We start from the raw sequence: 16,166 nt of genomic DNA, 5'->3' as shown, positions 1-16,166 counted from the left end.
CCCCAACAGCCCCAACAGCCTTATCAGTGCCACGCCCAGTCACCTCCTATCAAAGCTTCCTCTCGCCAAGTCCTCAACCCAAGGTCAGATGTGAGTGGAGCTAAAGTGCCTTGGAGGGGACACCCCAGGGCAGGGCGGGGGGGGGGGGGCAGGTGGCAGGAATGACGAAGTGTGGCCCCGTGGCCAGCTCCAGAACCTCCTCCTACAAACATCCACAGGGTTCAGCCTCGCTGAGCCTCGGCTGTGGAAGGCAACCAGCCCAAGACTCCTCCCTAGAAAGGCTGGGAGGTTCACTGAGTTGGCGCCGTGCCTCTGGCGCCAGGGCCCAGAGGGGCTCAGTGGGAGCGTCCCGTGGGCGGGGGCCCCTCCCCAGCCATCCGCCAGGGCCTTTTTCATGGCCCAGTGAGAGGGCAGAAGGCCCTGGCATCAGCCACTCCCTGTGGGTACAGGGAGTCCTGCCACCCTCACAACAGCCCCCGCGTGGCAGGCAAGGCCCTGACCCACAGCGTGAGTCATGGGGCACAGTCAGTGCACGGCCACCGAACCCAGAGGGAGGAAGGGCGCCCAGGCCTGTCTTGTTTGAGCCAGGAGCAGCTCACCACGTACAGCACCCACCCACCATGCACGCACTTCAAGTCACCAGGGCCACCTCCTCAGAAGGGAAGTGTCCTCATCTCCATGTGACAGATGGCAGGTGAGCACAAACAAATCAGGACACAGCCTGACACCGTCCAGGCAGGAGGGGCCAGGAGTTCCAGCCGCCCCAGTGAGGAGGGCCGGGTCTTCGGGCTCACCCGGCTGGGCCCCAGCAGCCCCTCCTGGGGTCTCTGATCCCTCCGTCGGCCCCAGAGACCAGTGGGACCCCGGCACTTGTGGGACGCACACCCACAGTCTGAATGGCATAGCCCAGGGCAGGGGATAAGCACTTCCCTGGGCCGTGAGAAGGACCAGCCCAGGGGCCCAGGAGGAAAGCCCAGGGGAGGAGGGGTGAGGGCCACATTCCCAGCCACTCTGGTCCTGGCCAGGGCCAGGCAGAAAGCTAGGGGCTCCTCCACCAGCCAGCGGCACCCCTTGTCCCTGCTGCGGCTGGAGGCATCTCAGTGGCTGCAGAGTTCCCAACACCCCACCCCAGCCACACACACGGAAGGGGGGCCTCATCCAGCAAATCTCCCTCCCAGGCACCCACCCCCCAGCTGCTGAGACCCCAGAAAATGCATAAGGCCCTCACCTTCCGCATCATCTCCTCCCCACTTGCCTGCACAGGAAGGGCGGGCTGAGTAGTGAGCCCCGTCTCGCCCCTTCCTCCCAGCAGAGCCTGCGGTTAGGGGCCACAGGGACAGGATGCACACCCTGCCGCCCTGGCGTTCTCACACCGAGGCTCCCCAGGCAGGCAGACACAGACAGAGGACGGGAGGGCGGGCAGGGGGAAGGCCACTGTCAGACACCCGGCCAGGCTTTCCCTGGGCCCAGTCCCAAGGGAGACACCCCAAGAGGCGAAAGAGAGGGCCCCTAGAACAGGACAAAGGCGATACTTCCCCCAACCCCCGCCCCCCACCTCTGGGTCCAGGCTCGCTCCCTGATTCCTGGGAGCTGTCCCTCTGTCAATCTCTCCTCGCCCCTCCTCCTCCACCCTCTCCCACACACAGCTCGGGTCAGCCAAGCTGGGGAGCTGTGGCTGATGACACAGGGCTGGTCTTGGGGGTCTTTCTGCCCTGGTGCTCCAGGGGCCCCTGCAGGGGGATACAGAGGGCAGGACGGCCAGCTGAAGGCTTCCCTGGTCACAAGCTCTGAGGTCTTGCAGGGACTCAGCTGGAGATGCCAGGGACATCGTAGGCCAAGTCTGCACCGAGACCAGGGTTGGTATGGGCAGGCCGTGGTGGGCACCCAGGCAGGGGAAGGGATACAAGGCCCTCCACCTCCCCTCTCCTGCCCCGAGAGGCTGCCTGCTGTCTGGCACATCAGGCTGGGGTGGCAGTGGTGAAAGGGGTGCAAGGGGAGTATTAAACTCCCAGGGGCAGAGGGAGCCAGTCTGAGGACAGTCCTGCAGACCCCATAGTCACCTAGTTCCCCAGCACATAACCCTCCTCCAAGCCCATCTCTCAAATGCGAGCTGCCCCTGCATCCAGACACACGGGACCCCGTCTCCCGGCTCTGCTCACACCTCCCCATCCCCACTCTGACAGTGGAGCCGCCTAAGCCTGCTCCACACCTCCAGTTGGAGGGTCTCGGTGGCCTCCAACAATCTAGGCCTCCATGCAGGAGGCCGCAGCAGCCCCAGCGAGAGAGCAGAGGGAGGAAAAGAGGTTCTCAGCCCACCCACTCACCTCCACATCTCATGTGAACCTCCCACCTCCTTATTTGCAAAGTATAAACCTCAAAGAATGTGGAGAGGATACTATAGGGACTATCATCTACCCTTCGCCCAGATTCGCAATCAACTGTTACCACTTGGTCACATTCATTTGCTTTTTTCTTTCTTTCCTTTTTATTTTTTATTTATTTATTTATTTATTTATTTATTTATTTATTTATTTATTTTGCTTTTCTCTTTTCTTGCTATGTTGCCCAAGCTAGAGTACGTGGCTCAATCACGACTCACAGCAGCCTAGACTTCCTGGGTTTAAACGATCCACCCATCTCAGCGTCCCAAGTAGCTGGGACTACAGGCCACTGCGCCTAGCTAGTATTTTTAGTTTTTGTAGAGACGGGACCTCACTATGTTGCCCAGGCTAGTCTCGAACTCCTAGCCTCAAGTGATCCTCCTGCCTCAGCCCCCACAAAGTGCTGGGATTGCAGGTAGGAGCCACCGCGCCCAGTCACTCTTCTCTCATATAAACAGTTCCTGCATTTGTATATTTGCCCAGCCAACAGAAGGTAAGCAGCGGAACGGTCACTGGGATGACCTTCACTCCAGAATACTTCACCCCTAAATACTCCAACAGGTTTCCTAAGAACAAGAACACGCTCTGAAATGCCCATGATACCATGAGCACCCCCAGTACGTCCAATATGTATTTTAAAATACCATCTAACACATGGTCCACATTCAAATATCCTTGGGTGTCCCCCAAATGCTCTTTGTGTCTGGGTCTAGGATCCAACTGTGGCTCACATATTGCTTCTGGTTATCGGGTTTCTCGTTCCTTAAGTCCACAATATTCCCCGTATGCTTATTTATCAATGCTATCCTTTTTCATTTTTTTCTTTCGCGATACTGGTATCTTTTTAAGAGTGCAAACCAATCGCCTAGAGGATACCCCACACTCTGGGTCCACCTGATTGTTTCCTTGTGAGGAAGTTCAGGTTAAACGCTGCTTTGGCAAGAGTCCTGCAGGGGGAGGCTGAGCCTTCCGACCACACTACAGCTGTGTTAAGCTCCACCGCTGGGCCTGAGTCGTGTTTGCCGGGTCTCTTGGAAAGAAAGGTCACTTTTCTCTTAGTCATCTGCAGGGCAATCACGGTCACTGTGGCAAGGCAAAAAGTTGTTGAACTTTTTGCACACCGCCTTTACTATCCATCATTCTTTGCTGTTCAGTGTGAGGTCTGTGGGCAGCTGCATCACAGTCTTCCGAGAGCCTGGGGGAGAGGAAAAACTGCAGACCTGCTGAACCAGAGTGTCCCCTTTAACACGTCCCTCTGGCGCACCATATGCGCGGTGAAGTCTGAGAAGCACTGCAATATCGTCTTGGCTGGAACCCGCTGTTACCCAATCTCCTCCACGTGACCCGGCATTCCACAAAGACGAGCTTCCCCTAGTCTCGCCTTTTTGAGGAGGGCGGTGAGGATATCGTGAGTCCTTCGTTGTGCGTTCATTACTCATTCTGATGCTCATACGTCCCAAGTGCAACCAGTGGGAGGTTTCGGACACGTCCTCATTCGTCTGCGGGCGCTTCCTTACTTTCTGGCACTAGCAGATGCTCCAGCCTCAGCCTGCACTGTCCCTGCCCCAGCCCTGGAATCAGCCATTACTCCAAGGAGCCCCGATTTCCTTTAGTGGAGAGGCGTGCTCATCGCTCTTAGGCATTTCACCTTTCCATCGTGCTCAGAGCCGCAGATTATTACCCCTACTTTAGAGATAAGAAAGGAAAGGCTGAGGCACTAAAGGATTTGGCTCTGCAGCTAAGCAGCAGCAGAGATCAGATTCTGTGGCTTGTGGTGGCGGCGAACAAGCATCATCACTCAGGTCTGTCTGCTTCAAGAAGTGGGAAAGGAGACAGACCCATGTTGTAGCAGCTGCCCTCTGAGTCCACCGCAGTGTTCCTTCGGAGCCCACACTGCCTGTGGGCTGTAGCACCTGCCCCAGGCTGGTGATTGCACAAGGGGCAGCTTCCTGGTCTCAGCCAGCCCAGGGAAACTCTCTCCTTCCTCAGAACCCAGTGAAGTCACATGTACAGAGGTGTCGGCAGCTTTGCCACTTCAGAGCAGCAGTGCTTAACCCAGAAGCTAGCACTCTCCTGGTGACGATTGAGGCCTTGTTCTCCCCACCCGCCCCCCGTCCATCCCTGCCAGAGCTGCTGCTGCACCCTCAGGCTGGGAGGGGAGGGCACCCAGACATGCAGCCAAGGACAGAGGGGCTAGAATGAGGGTCCCAAACTCCCTGAGAAAGCTACAGGCAGCTGGACCCCTTGCAGCAGCCCCAGCTGTGGCTGCAAAGGGGAGAAGTGACCCAGGTTCCTGCTGAGGAGCAGAGCCCAGGGACACTGGGAAGTGAGTCCCAGGAAGCAAGCCCAGAACACACAGCACACTTCGGAGTGGCTAGCCACCCTTCAGGCTATGCCTTCCAACTTCTCAAAGGCACGACTTTATAGATAAGTGCATTCCATTAGGAGGCCAGAATGCTCCCCGGCCCTCAGAGCCCCACACAGCAAAGCAAGCTCGGCCGTGTACACGCAGCAGGCGCCCCAGCGTGAGATGACGCCCACACACGCTCACGCACACCCTCCCTGGCACAGCCACCTGTTCACGGCCCTCCAGTCGCTCCTAGGCACAGTAGGAAGGTGGGGGAACCACGAAGAAGCAAGAGGCAGAGGGAGGCCGGGGAGAGCCCATAATGAGGAAGGAGCCGGAAAGAAAACCAGAGATGGGGAAACCAAGAGCGAGCCCAGGGCAGCAAGACGCACCCCCACCAGGAAGGGCCCAGCACCTCTGGGGGAATGGGGTCCTCCCCCTCAGCTCACACTCTCAGGGCTGCTCCGAAAGGGGGACCTGAGCCAGGCCTCAGCCCCCTTCCCTGGCTCCTCTGTGCCCCCGTACCTGGGGCTTCCACGTCCCCCGGGCTGGATATGAGGTGGTGGCAGGAGGGGCTGGCTTTGGGGACAGGCGTCTGTCAACTTGCCTTCCCTTGAGGGAGATGCTGCCAGCTCGGTTCTCACTCCAGAGAGGACCCCTTCCCCATTCCTTCCCTATGGAGCCCAGTTGAGGGCCCCACATGTGCCCCTCCAGGTAAGCTCCACAAAGCTCGCAGCGTAAAGCATGACCACCAGGTAATCTCTCCTCCAAGAATTCACCTTGGGGCGCCCACCACCCTTGAACCCCCTCCCCGTTGGGCTCATATCCCTAGGCCACCCTGAGGGGGCAACTCTTGGTCCCATTTTATAGATGAAGAAACCGAAGGTCAGGGCGGTCACTCAGCTAATGAACAGTAGAGCCAGGATGCCACACCTGATCAATTCCAAAGCCCAGACTCAACTTTTGACTCCCAAACTGGGGCACACAGACCCTGGGGGGAGGGGGTGGTGTGTCTGGAGCTTGCTGAATTAGATTCACCTCCATCTTGCTTTGATCCAAAGATCGAACTGGTAAAGAAAACACTTTTGTGACATAACAAACACAGACAGTTTGTGGATTAGAATGCAAAGCTGACAAAGATTTTCGCTATGAAATACAAAACCGGGAGGACGTTCCTCCCAGGAAGGCCTGGCCTTGCCCCAACATGTTGATCCATCTTTTTTTTTTAGACAGAGTCTTGCTCTGTTGCCCAGGCTGGAGTGCAGTGGTGCAATCTCGGATCGCCACAACCTCCACCTCCCAGATTCAAGCGATTCTCCTGCCTCGGCCTCCAGAGTAGCTGGGACTACAGGTGCACGTCACCACGCCTGGCTAGTTTTTGTATTTTTAGTAGAGATGGGGGTGTCACCGTGCTGGCCAGGCTGGTTTCGAACTCCTGACCTCGTGATCCGCCCACCTCGACCTCCCAAAGTGCTGGGATTATAGGCATGAGCCACGGCGCCCGGCCAGTGATCCATCTTTTTCACAAGTCCCTGACCCCCAGGAAGCCCCTGGCCTCGCCCCCACGTGGCGATCCACCTTTTTGACAAGCCCCCATGCTCCGTCCCCGACACCCATCCACGAAGACTCATCACGCTTTTCCGTGGTGGCCTGCTCAGAACGGCTGACTGAGGAAGCTGCCTGGCCTCTCTCGGGAGGCTGTCACCCTAAAATCATCATCTCCTTCCTCTTTTTGGTGATTTTCCCTTTCCTTTGTGAAATACTGGTGAGAGCAAAAAGTGGTGCTGGGTGTTCTCTTTTACATCCTTAACTGACAAGAAAAACTTGACCGATTACGTCAGCCCTACAACAATGCCTTGCTGGTCAAAAACGAAAACCCAGAGAGCCCTTCCAGCCCGGCTGGCCCCCTGGAAGTCCTTTCTGCATGAGAGCCGGCAGCCCGGGCCTGCCCCTGAGAAAGATGGGGAGGGGAGGGGAAGTGGCAGGGCCTCCTCCTCCACACTCATCTCTGCAGCTGGAAGCGAAGGCTCTCGCCCCAGAGGAGTGTCCAGTTGACTCCAGGCCAGGAAGGCCCCCTCCCCGTCCTTTCTCTCATCCCTCTCAGGGTGCCTGAAATTCCAGCTGGTTCTGTAGATAAGTCTGTGGACTGCAGCCAGGATGGTGCCACGTGGACCCCAGAGGAAGCCAGGCTGGGCTGCGGTGGCCTGGGGAGCCCAGAGCAGAGCACACAGCACGAGTGGAGGCAGCAGGGGCCAGAGTCAGGTCGGGAGGGGCTGGGGTGAGCACACTCAGAGTGACTAGTGGGGCTGGACCAGCCAAGGGCAGTGCAGGATGGATGGCAGAGCAGGAACCGCTCATCCAAAGACCATGTGTGCTCAAAATTCCACCAGGGGAGGCAGGTGTTTCACAGTGAGGAAACCGAGACTCCCATGTCAGTAAGCAATGAGCTGGAATCCACATGCGGCCCACTGGTCCCAAGCCCATGGCTTTTATCAGCCACCCCACCACCTTCCACTCAGGAGGGCTGGAGGACCCCCTGAATCATGACTGGCTCCCCTCCCCTCGGGACCGTCCACCAAGCTGAGTCCATTCTTAGCCATCAGCAGAACCAGGTGTCCACCAGCAAATACAGGAGTTTCTAGAAGGGTTAGGCCCACCCAGACCACCATCGAGCACCCAGGCCTCCCCCTCCAGCTTCTTCCCCACCCATCCACCAGCCCCTCCACTGTGAGGAGTCCCGCCCCGGAGCTGGGACGTGGCCTCTCGGCTGTGGAGGCTGGTGGCTGCGGTGGTCACACTGTGGGTGAGCTGGCCAGACGCAGGAGGGATCTTCTGACAACTCAGTTCCTTGAGAGCAGGACGGGCGCAGAACCAGGGCCTCCCCTGCCAACTCCCACCCAGAGACGAAGGCGGCTTCCCCTTCTGCGCTCTGACCTCACAACAGGCATTTGGAGACTCAGCAACGTGCCCTGGTGGCCGTGTGCCTGGCCCTGCTCTATGGGGAGCCACACAAGGTCTGTGCCCTGGAGGAGCCAACGCTCTAGGAGGGAGGCAATGTTGAAAGGTGCTGTGAGCCTCCCAACAAAAATGCAGCAGGCGGGAGTGTGGTTCCCGTCTGTAATCCCAGCACTTTGGGAGGCTGAGGGGGCCAGATCGCCTAAGGTCAGGAGTTCCAGATCAGCCTGGGTAACATAGTGAGATCCCACCCCTACCAAAAATAGTTTTTAATTAGCTGAGTGTGATGGTGTGCATCTATAGTCCTAGCTACTGGGGAGGCTAGGGCAGGAGGATGGCTTGAGTTCAGGAGTTCAAAAAATGCAGTGATCCAGGACCACACCATTGCACTCCAGCCGGGATGACAGAGCAAGACCCTATCTCTTAAAAAAAAAAAAAAAAAAAAAAAAAGGCAGCAGAGCACTGAAGGGCTGGGGGTGAGGGGAGAGGGCGGCTGCTGTTAGGAAGGAACTCGGGGAAGTGACAGCTGAGCAGAGACCTGAGGAAGGAGCGAGACACCAGGCTGGAAAGGAAGAAGGAAGAAGGTAGAGCTCACCAGGCCGAGGACGCAGTGAGTGCAAAGGCCCTGAGATGGACGGGGGGAACACCAAAGGACAGCAAAGCCGGCGTGGCTGAGAGTGGCAGGGGGCAGGGAGGACCAGGAGGCCCTGAAGCACCAGGTGCCAGGCTTCATGCTGAGCCCTTGGGCATGATTCCATAGCCTCATGGTGGACCCCTCCACAACCTCATGAAGGAAATACTATTATATGTTCACTTTGCAGGTGAGGAAGCTGAGGCACAGCCTAACCGACTCCCCAGGGCCACGCAGCCAGACCCAGGATCCCAACCACAGGCCTGGGTCCAGTGGTGAGAAGCTTTAACCGCTGCATATGCAGCCTCGGCCGCCAGGACTACGGAGGCCCCTGGAAGACTCTGGCCCTTAAAATCCAGCATGGAACGTGGAACCCTGGAAAGCTCTGAGCCAAGCCTTGATTTTGCAGCCTGCAAAGCTCCCAGGCTGCCACATGTGCAGATTTCAGGAGCACAGTGGGCAGGGCGCCTGTTCAGAAGCTGACTGCACTGACCCAGGTGGGACGCAAGGACACTCTGTGACCTGGGCTATGAGAGGGAAGGGACGGTCATCACCCCAGATGGGGACATGTGTTGGGGTAACAGCTGGGGGTCACAGTGAGTTTGCAGTGCCCAGAGATGTCCAGGAGGAAGGTGGGTACACAATGGCCAGGAACGCTGGGGTGAACTGGACACACCCCACTGTCAGGTTTCTATCACGCCCCGGCCCCACCCACCTGCCCCTCAATCCCTCCCACTGCCCACTCTGGATGACCAGCTCAAGGCGTTTAGTCTGGGCAGCTGGCCAGGGACCCCTTCTGGTAGGAGACGCTGCTGGGGCAAGAGGTGCAGGGAGCAGGCCCGGGCTGTGCAGCCCCGGGCAGGTAAGCTCAACTCCCTGACCTACTGGGTCTCATCACTTAGTCACAGCCAAGAACTCCCTCAAGGGTGTTTAAGGGTGAAGTATGATCAGGTACGAGGGCCCTGCAGAGCCACTGGCACTGGATTCCCCCCATGCCCCCCACCCAGGGCTGAAAGTTCCTGCCGTCTTCCCACCCTAGCCCCCAATGCCCTACTCCCCCCACCCCCAGCCCACACTAGCCTTCCCCGCACCTGCCGCCCGGTGCACCTGCTCCTGCGGCTCACAGTCCACTGCAGCATGGCCAGTTCCTTGGAACAGCACATACCAACCACCCACCTTCCTCTCTCCAGTCAAGCTCCCCTCTGCAGTCTCCTTGCCTGCAGCTCTCTAGGGACCCTGCGAGCCACCCCATTACCCTGGGCCCCTTCAGGAAAAGGGTAAACCAATAAAAGGCCCTATGGAAATCAACCAAACAGCTGAAGATCGTGGCCATCCCAGCAACGCCAGCCTGGTGCAACCCGCTGTGTGGCCACATGAGGAGCCCTGACAGGCCTTGCCACTACTCCACATCCCAGTGCCACCCCCGCAGGCCGGCAGCAAAGGCATGGCCGCAGGGCGTCAGTGACACAGGGCGACCCTCCACCACTTCAGTTGTACTGTGTGGGGCTCGCTGAGGACAGCCTGTCTCCACAGGCACGCACCCCACCCTTGGCCCCAGCCCTCCGCCCACCTGTCCCTCCACACAAGTGTGGGTGCTATTCTCAGCCCGGCTCCAGGACGCTGGCCATAAACACAGGGTGGAATCTGCTTCTCCAGCCCACCCGCCTCCCACCCTCATCACCTGCTTCCTGAGCTCAGTCGGGGAACAGCCTGTGCTGGGGAGGAGCAGAGCACCAGCCCAGCCCCAGCCAGGACACAGCTGTGGGTGGGGGGCGGTGACAGCTCCCAGCAACCAGGGCAGGGGAGGGGGAAGGTCTGGCCAGCACCCACCCGCCTTGGGGCCAAGTGAAGGTCTGAGCTGGGTGGGAGGGCAACCGACCATGGGTCACCACACACCCCCATAGTCTTCATTAGGAAACTCTGCCTCCCTAGCAATGCCAGACTATGCTGGCCCTTCACATCAACTCCTCCAGGCAGCCTTCCCCGACTCCACTCCAGGAACAGGGGCTGACTTATTCTTCTGGATGCCTTCAGGTTCTTACATATCTGTTCCTGTCTGAGAAGCTCAACCTAAACATACAACCAGGCTATTCATTCCTTAATCAAAGTCCTCGGTTTCTACATCTATGACACTGGAACTAGTAAATGCCGCCTACGGGAGATATGTGTTTATCTCAAACACATCATAGGTATTACTTCAAACAGTACTGTTGTCAGTTCTGCTATTCAAAGGAGTGAATGCCCAGAGTCAGCTTTAGATAGCGCCCACCCAGAAGTGCCCACTGAGGCGCCAACAGGCACCCCATGCAACATAGTACTGAGGAGGGCTGCCCTCACCCCAGCCCCAGGGCACTCTCAGGCCTTCCTCTGCTCAGGGCTGTTCTAGGGGCTTCCCTGCCTCAGCCTGGCCTGTCCAGCACGCCCTGCCGCTCCACACAAGTGTGGGTGCTGTTCTCAGCCACAGGGGTTCCCCCTCTTTGCAGATGCAAAAACAAAAGCCAAGGCTGGCAGGTTCTGAGTCCCAGAGAAGAGGAGGATGGACCTACTTCGAGTCCAAGGCTGTTTCCACCATATTTGGCCCCAGAAGTAGGAAGCCAAGGCTGGAGGAAAGTTGGGGAGGAACCAGAAGGGGACGAGGTATTTGATGAACAGGTAATCAGATCAAGAATAAGGGCTGGCTGACCGGGGGTGGTGGTTCATGGCTATCTATAATCCCAGCACTTTGGGAGGCCAAGGTAGGAGGACTGATTGAGGCCAGGAGTTCAAGACCAACCTGGGCAACATAAGGAAACCCCATTTCTACAGAAAAAGAATTTTTTTAAAATTAGCCAGGTGTGATGGCATGCACCTGTGGTCCCAGATACCTAGGAGGCTGAAGCAGGAGAATCGCTTGAGCCTAGGAGTTGGAGGCTGCAGCAAGCTATGATTGTGCCGTTACACTCAGCCTGGGTGACAGAGCAAGATCCCGTCTCAGAAAAACAACAAAAGAGTAGGGGCTGGTGGGTGGGGGGAATGGAACGGGGAGCCAAAGGGAACAAGAACATGTGGAGGGAGTCACGTGGCTACCCCTGCCCTACCCCATGGCCCCTGCCTTTAGCCCTGCCCCCAGCCTTGCCCCTTCCCCAGGCTCTTGGTCCAGCTCTCCGCCTGGCCCCTACCCCCATGCCACCCTCCACCACACCCCTTCCTCCACCCCTACCCCCCGTCCCTGCCCCTGCCCCTGCCCCAGGCCCTGGCAAATGGAATGAACATTCAGGGGAGCAGAGAGGCTCCAGGCTTCCTCCCCCAACCCTGCCCATCCTGTGCTGTGTGGTAAGAAGGAGCAGAATAAGATGAATGTGAAGGGCTAGAGGGACATGGATATGGGGGACAAAGGCACTGCGCCCTCCGCACCCGATGCAGGACGTCAGCGCACAGTGGGACAGAAGTGGACATGGCCCAGCCCCACCCTAATAGGCTGTGTGACTTCAGCAGGTGCCAACCCTCTCTGGGCATAATCCAGGTCCCACTGACCTTAGAGGGAGGTAACAGGAGCAACGGGGCCCAGAGGCGCTGACAGCTGCTCAGCGGGCCGCCCCGTGTGGGAGGCAGCGCTGCTCACTGAAGGCCTGAACACCTGCCCGCAGTTCCTGGCACCACCAGGCTCAGCGCTGAGGCCGGCCACCAGCTCAGGGCCATGCTGCAGGGGGCAGCAAGGGCCTCCCACTGACCCGCAGCCCGGGCAGGTCACCACCCTTCCAGATGATGCGCCCTGCAGTCTCAGTCATCGTCTAGAAAGGTCCCCAGAGTGTGCCCAGGTCCCCTCACTAACACATCCAGGCCTCCTCCAACACAGTGCAGTGCGCTTGGGAAGGGGAGGCAGGGACCCCATGCAGGAGAGAGGACAGAGGTCCCAGAAGCCACAGCCCACGCCTGCACTCCCTGTGCCCGCAGGGAAGAGGAGCTCCTCCCGCACTGTCCCCTCCTCCCCAGGGCCTTCTCCACCAACAGCAGCACAGTTCAACAGTAAGGGGCTGAGCAGACAGACAGAGGGGCCACTCCCTCTAAATAAAAAAGAAAAAAGACCCCAGGAGGGAGCCAAAGGAGTGGGGCACAGCCTGGGGGCCGCCCACAGATGCGAGGTCAGCCCCCAGCCAACCCCACACTAGGGCTGTCCACAGAGAGAGGGGTCAGGGTGGGAGGGCTAAAGGGGAAGTGGGGGGTTACAGTATTACCTGGGGCCTGGCCCCCACAAGGCCCTGTCGGGGCTCAGAACACAGCACCCCATAGTGTGGTGCTGTGGCTGGCCACAGACTCTGAACAGAGGGCACGCAAAAGGCCTCAGAGGCAAGCTCTCCGTGACCTTCTCCCGCCCTTCTGTTTCTCTCCCTCCTTTTCCCTGCCCAGGTGAGTCATCAAAACTGGCATTTTTCTTTCCTAAGGTGAAGCATAAAGACCAAAACCCCTTTTCCCCAAAGCCAGCCATGAAACCCAGAAAGTTCGCTCTCTCCCACTCCCTTCACCCCTGAAGACCCTCATTCCACAGGGGTCCTGCACTCCATGTGGGAGAAAGGCACACAACACAGGCCGGAAAGAAGCCGAGCCGACAGGCCTTGCTGGGTTCCCCTCGGACTGTCACCATGAGGTCACACCCTTTGTCCCATCACATGTCTACACGGCTGTCCATTCCTCACCAACTCATGCCTGAAAACCGACAGTTCTCTCTGGGTCCTTGATCTTCACTGTTGAAGGCTCCCGTGTCATGTAAAATGTTGATTAAGGAAATGTGATGCTTTTCACTTGGAAACCTGTCTTTCATTCTAGTGGTGTCAGCTGTAGCCCTTATGATGGGTGAAAAAGATATTACACATTTCCGCCCCTGCCGCTCTCTCTAAACAATCCCCTCCCCTTCCTTCCTTCCCAAGGCCTCAAGCCCTACCATCTGGATCCTGAGCTAGGCCTGGACTCCCTGGACTCCTCCAGTGCTGGGGGGCCCAGGCCTAGCCTCAGACGGGACGGCCCTAGAGGATACACACGGAGGGCATGGGTGCAGCTGGACACCCCCCACTGGCCTCAGGCTCTGCTCCCCATCCTGGAGCAGGGCTAGTCCACGAGCCGGCACCCCGACCTTCAGGGTCCTCGTGTGTGAAATGGAAACACCTGTTCTCCGTTTAATCCTCATGACAACCCTCCCACGCAGGACATTATCCCACCTCACAAAAGAGGACACTGAAGCTTGGAAGGGGAGTAACTTGTCCAAGGTCAAAGCATTTAGGAAGAGCAGAGCTGGGATTTGAACCCGGGGCTCTGAGACTTGAAAGTCATATTCTTTCCACCTTGCTGCATTGTGTAAGGTGCTTTGCAAAGCCTTATACAAAAGCTTTTATCCTCCAAAGCCTCACACGCCAATTTACTTGGCACTGTGTGCCTACTATGTGCCAGAAGCCAGGAACACAGGCACAATGGGTCCACCCTCCCCCTTCAGGACTGAGTCCAGCAGGCAGGGCTGTTAGCCCATTTTATGGAAGTCAAAAGGAGATGAGTAGGGAGAGCAGGAGCAGGAACCTGGGCGCTCCCGCTCCCTGCTAGCCAGGAGGCCAGTGCAGCGTGGGAGCTCCAGGTCCCTCTCTCCCTGCATGGCTTAGGCACACAGTCTGAGTACTGGAATGGCGCTGAGCCGACTGCAGACTGTGGGGGAGGCCTCCTTAGTCTCTCGCAGCGCAGCGGGCAGGGTGACCCGCAAGTGCAGTGGCACAAAGCCGGACACTGGCATCAGGTTCCGTCCTTGCTGTGAGCAGGGCTCCCACAGTGCTGACTCAGCTCCCCCGGCCCAGCCCTGCAGCCCACACCCATTCCTCAGGGAGGTTTCTGAAGTCGGCCCCAGGCCAGACCAGCCCAGGATCAACAGACCCTGCCCACCCGGGTGGTGTTGCCCCCAATGCCCTCAGGAAAGGACCCCCTCAGATGGGGCCTCCTCCAGGCCCATGGTTCACCAGACCAGGAGGACAGGGTGGGCGGGTCAACTTGGGGAAGGCGGTGACATTCTAGCTCAGCCAGGCTGCCTTCCAGGACAGGCTGCTTCACCGAGTCCTTGCAGGGAGAGGGGGACACAAATAAATAAACTCCTGGCTTGGTTCATATTTCAGAAAAAGAACAATATTTGGGTCCTGTCCCAGGTTCAGCAAATGCATCCAATTAATTGTGGATTCTGTTTCTCAGTTTAGAACAAGAGTCAGCTCATTCTTCGTCCTGGGGTCCCCTCCCAAGCCACTAACATCCCCCAGGATCCCTGCAACTCTTTCTTCATGGGCGTCTCAGGAGCACAGTCAGGCCAGCTTCATTCAAATCTGATCCTCCCAGGTCCGGGGATTCCTGCAGGAACCCAGGTCCCCTGCACCGCGCTTCCCTGGCGGGGTCACTGGTAGATCCCAAAGTGAGGGGCCCGGCTCTGTGGGTTCACCTTCCCTCTGGTGTGCCAGCCTCCTGGAGTCACCCAGGAGCCCCACTCCACCCCCAAGCATATGCCAGGTGTTCCCCAACAAAGGCAGCCCCCGCACTGACTTGCATTTGAAGATAACGAAGACATCTGCACCTTAACAGTCCCTTCCAAGCTCCTCTTACCACCTCCTTCCCACTCCCTGGACTCGGGGATGGGGGTGGCAGCGCCTGGGAACGGCCAACTTGGAGCCAAGTCTGAGGCCCGGGAGGGAGGGAATCCCAGAGTACTGCGCCCACTCCCCACTCTCCAGCCTCTGTTCTCACCTGCCAGATGGGGCCGTAGTTTGGTCCCACCTACCTCACAGGGCACAGAGAGAAACAAATGGAAAGCGGCGGGTGTGATGGTTCCTAGTAAATTACATAATGCAACAGAGGTGCAACGGCTCTGCCCCCCGAACCTTCCAGACCCAGCCGGACCCAGCAGGAACGCAGCTGCTGCCATTCTCACTTACAGGAGTCAGGAGTTCACCTTGTTTTGCTGAGAGAGGAGTATCCCACGTCCCGGTTCAGGTGGGTACACTGAGGCTCAGTGGCCCACCTGGAGCCTGTGGTCTTCCGCTACACAGCAGGTTCCTCCAGTCAGTCAGTGAGTGAGTGAGTGAATGGATAAATGATGGCAGACCCTCACCTCCACCCCAGCTCCGTGCCCCTCATCTGGCCCCCTCCAACCTCGGCCCCACCTGCAATCTTTTGCCCTCTCCTCCCCATTCCATCAGGCTCTAGTCAAAGGACAGCTGACTTCTGTCCCGGAGAGGTGAGACCATCCGCTCCCGATTTAGCTTTTTCAGCCTCTGCAGGTGGTGGGGAGAGAATGGCGGGGAAGCTCACGGAAGTTCACTTTCAAGACACCTGTCCTAAGCACAGACAACAAGCTCAAAACACAAAAGCCAGAACGACACCTGTGGGCTGTCATGAGCTGCTCCCTGGGAAAGAGCGTTTGCATCACCCACCAGGGAGGGCAGAGCTCTGTGCTTCCCCCACACCCAGACCCTCCACCAAGCCGTGGGCAAGTGACTTGCCCAGCGCCACAGCAGGGGAGCGGACCCAAGGGGATGAATTCCTTCCTCCCTACATCCTAACTTTCCTCTTCCCCTTTCTCTCATTCAGCGTCTCCCCTCCCTTTGCCCATCTGCCCGTGGTCCCAGGCAGGGTCCAGCTCCGAGCTCCATCCACCTCATCACCTGCATCTGGCCCCTGACACGTAATTAGACAGCTCAGGCCACTTCAGGTCAGAGAAAAAAGGGGAGCTGCCATGGGCCAGAAGGATAGGAGGCCAAAGACCCCAGGCCTCTCTGTGCCAGAAGGGCCCCAGCTTGCCCTGGACTCAGTCATCTTGGCCGCAGCCCCAGGGAGACGGCGAGCTGAGCAAAGGTCC

At 58.2% G+C, this 16,166-nt stretch overlaps 1 protein-coding gene across 50 annotated transcripts in view; it reads right to left on the bottom strand.

Moving 5' to 3' along the window:
• The window catches only part of BIN1 (bridging integrator 1), a 60,045-nt gene that overhangs the window by 33,832 nt on the left and 10,047 nt on the right, over positions 1-16,166 (bottom strand). For 8 of the 50 annotated variants that reach the window (XM_045366896.3, XM_074008793.1, XM_074008795.1 and 5 more), the window contains exon 1: positions 1,229-1,267. The exons of the other annotated variants lie outside the window; for them this stretch is intronic. In XM_045366896.3, the coding sequence (XP_045222831.1) occupies positions 1,229-1,240 (12 nt within the window). In that variant the 5' untranslated portion in view covers positions 1,241-1,267. Of the gene's footprint in view, positions 1-1,228; positions 1,268-16,166 lie in introns of those variants that run through there. 50 annotated transcript variants of the gene reach the window in all.

Source organism: Macaca fascicularis, chromosome 12, assembly GCF_037993035.2.
Source record: "Macaca fascicularis isolate 582-1 chromosome 12, T2T-MFA8v1.1".
In the NCBI taxonomy this organism is placed as follows: Eukaryota; Metazoa; Chordata; class Mammalia; order Primates; family Cercopithecidae; genus Macaca; species Macaca fascicularis.
This window is presented reverse-complemented; position numbering and strand designations above follow the sequence as displayed.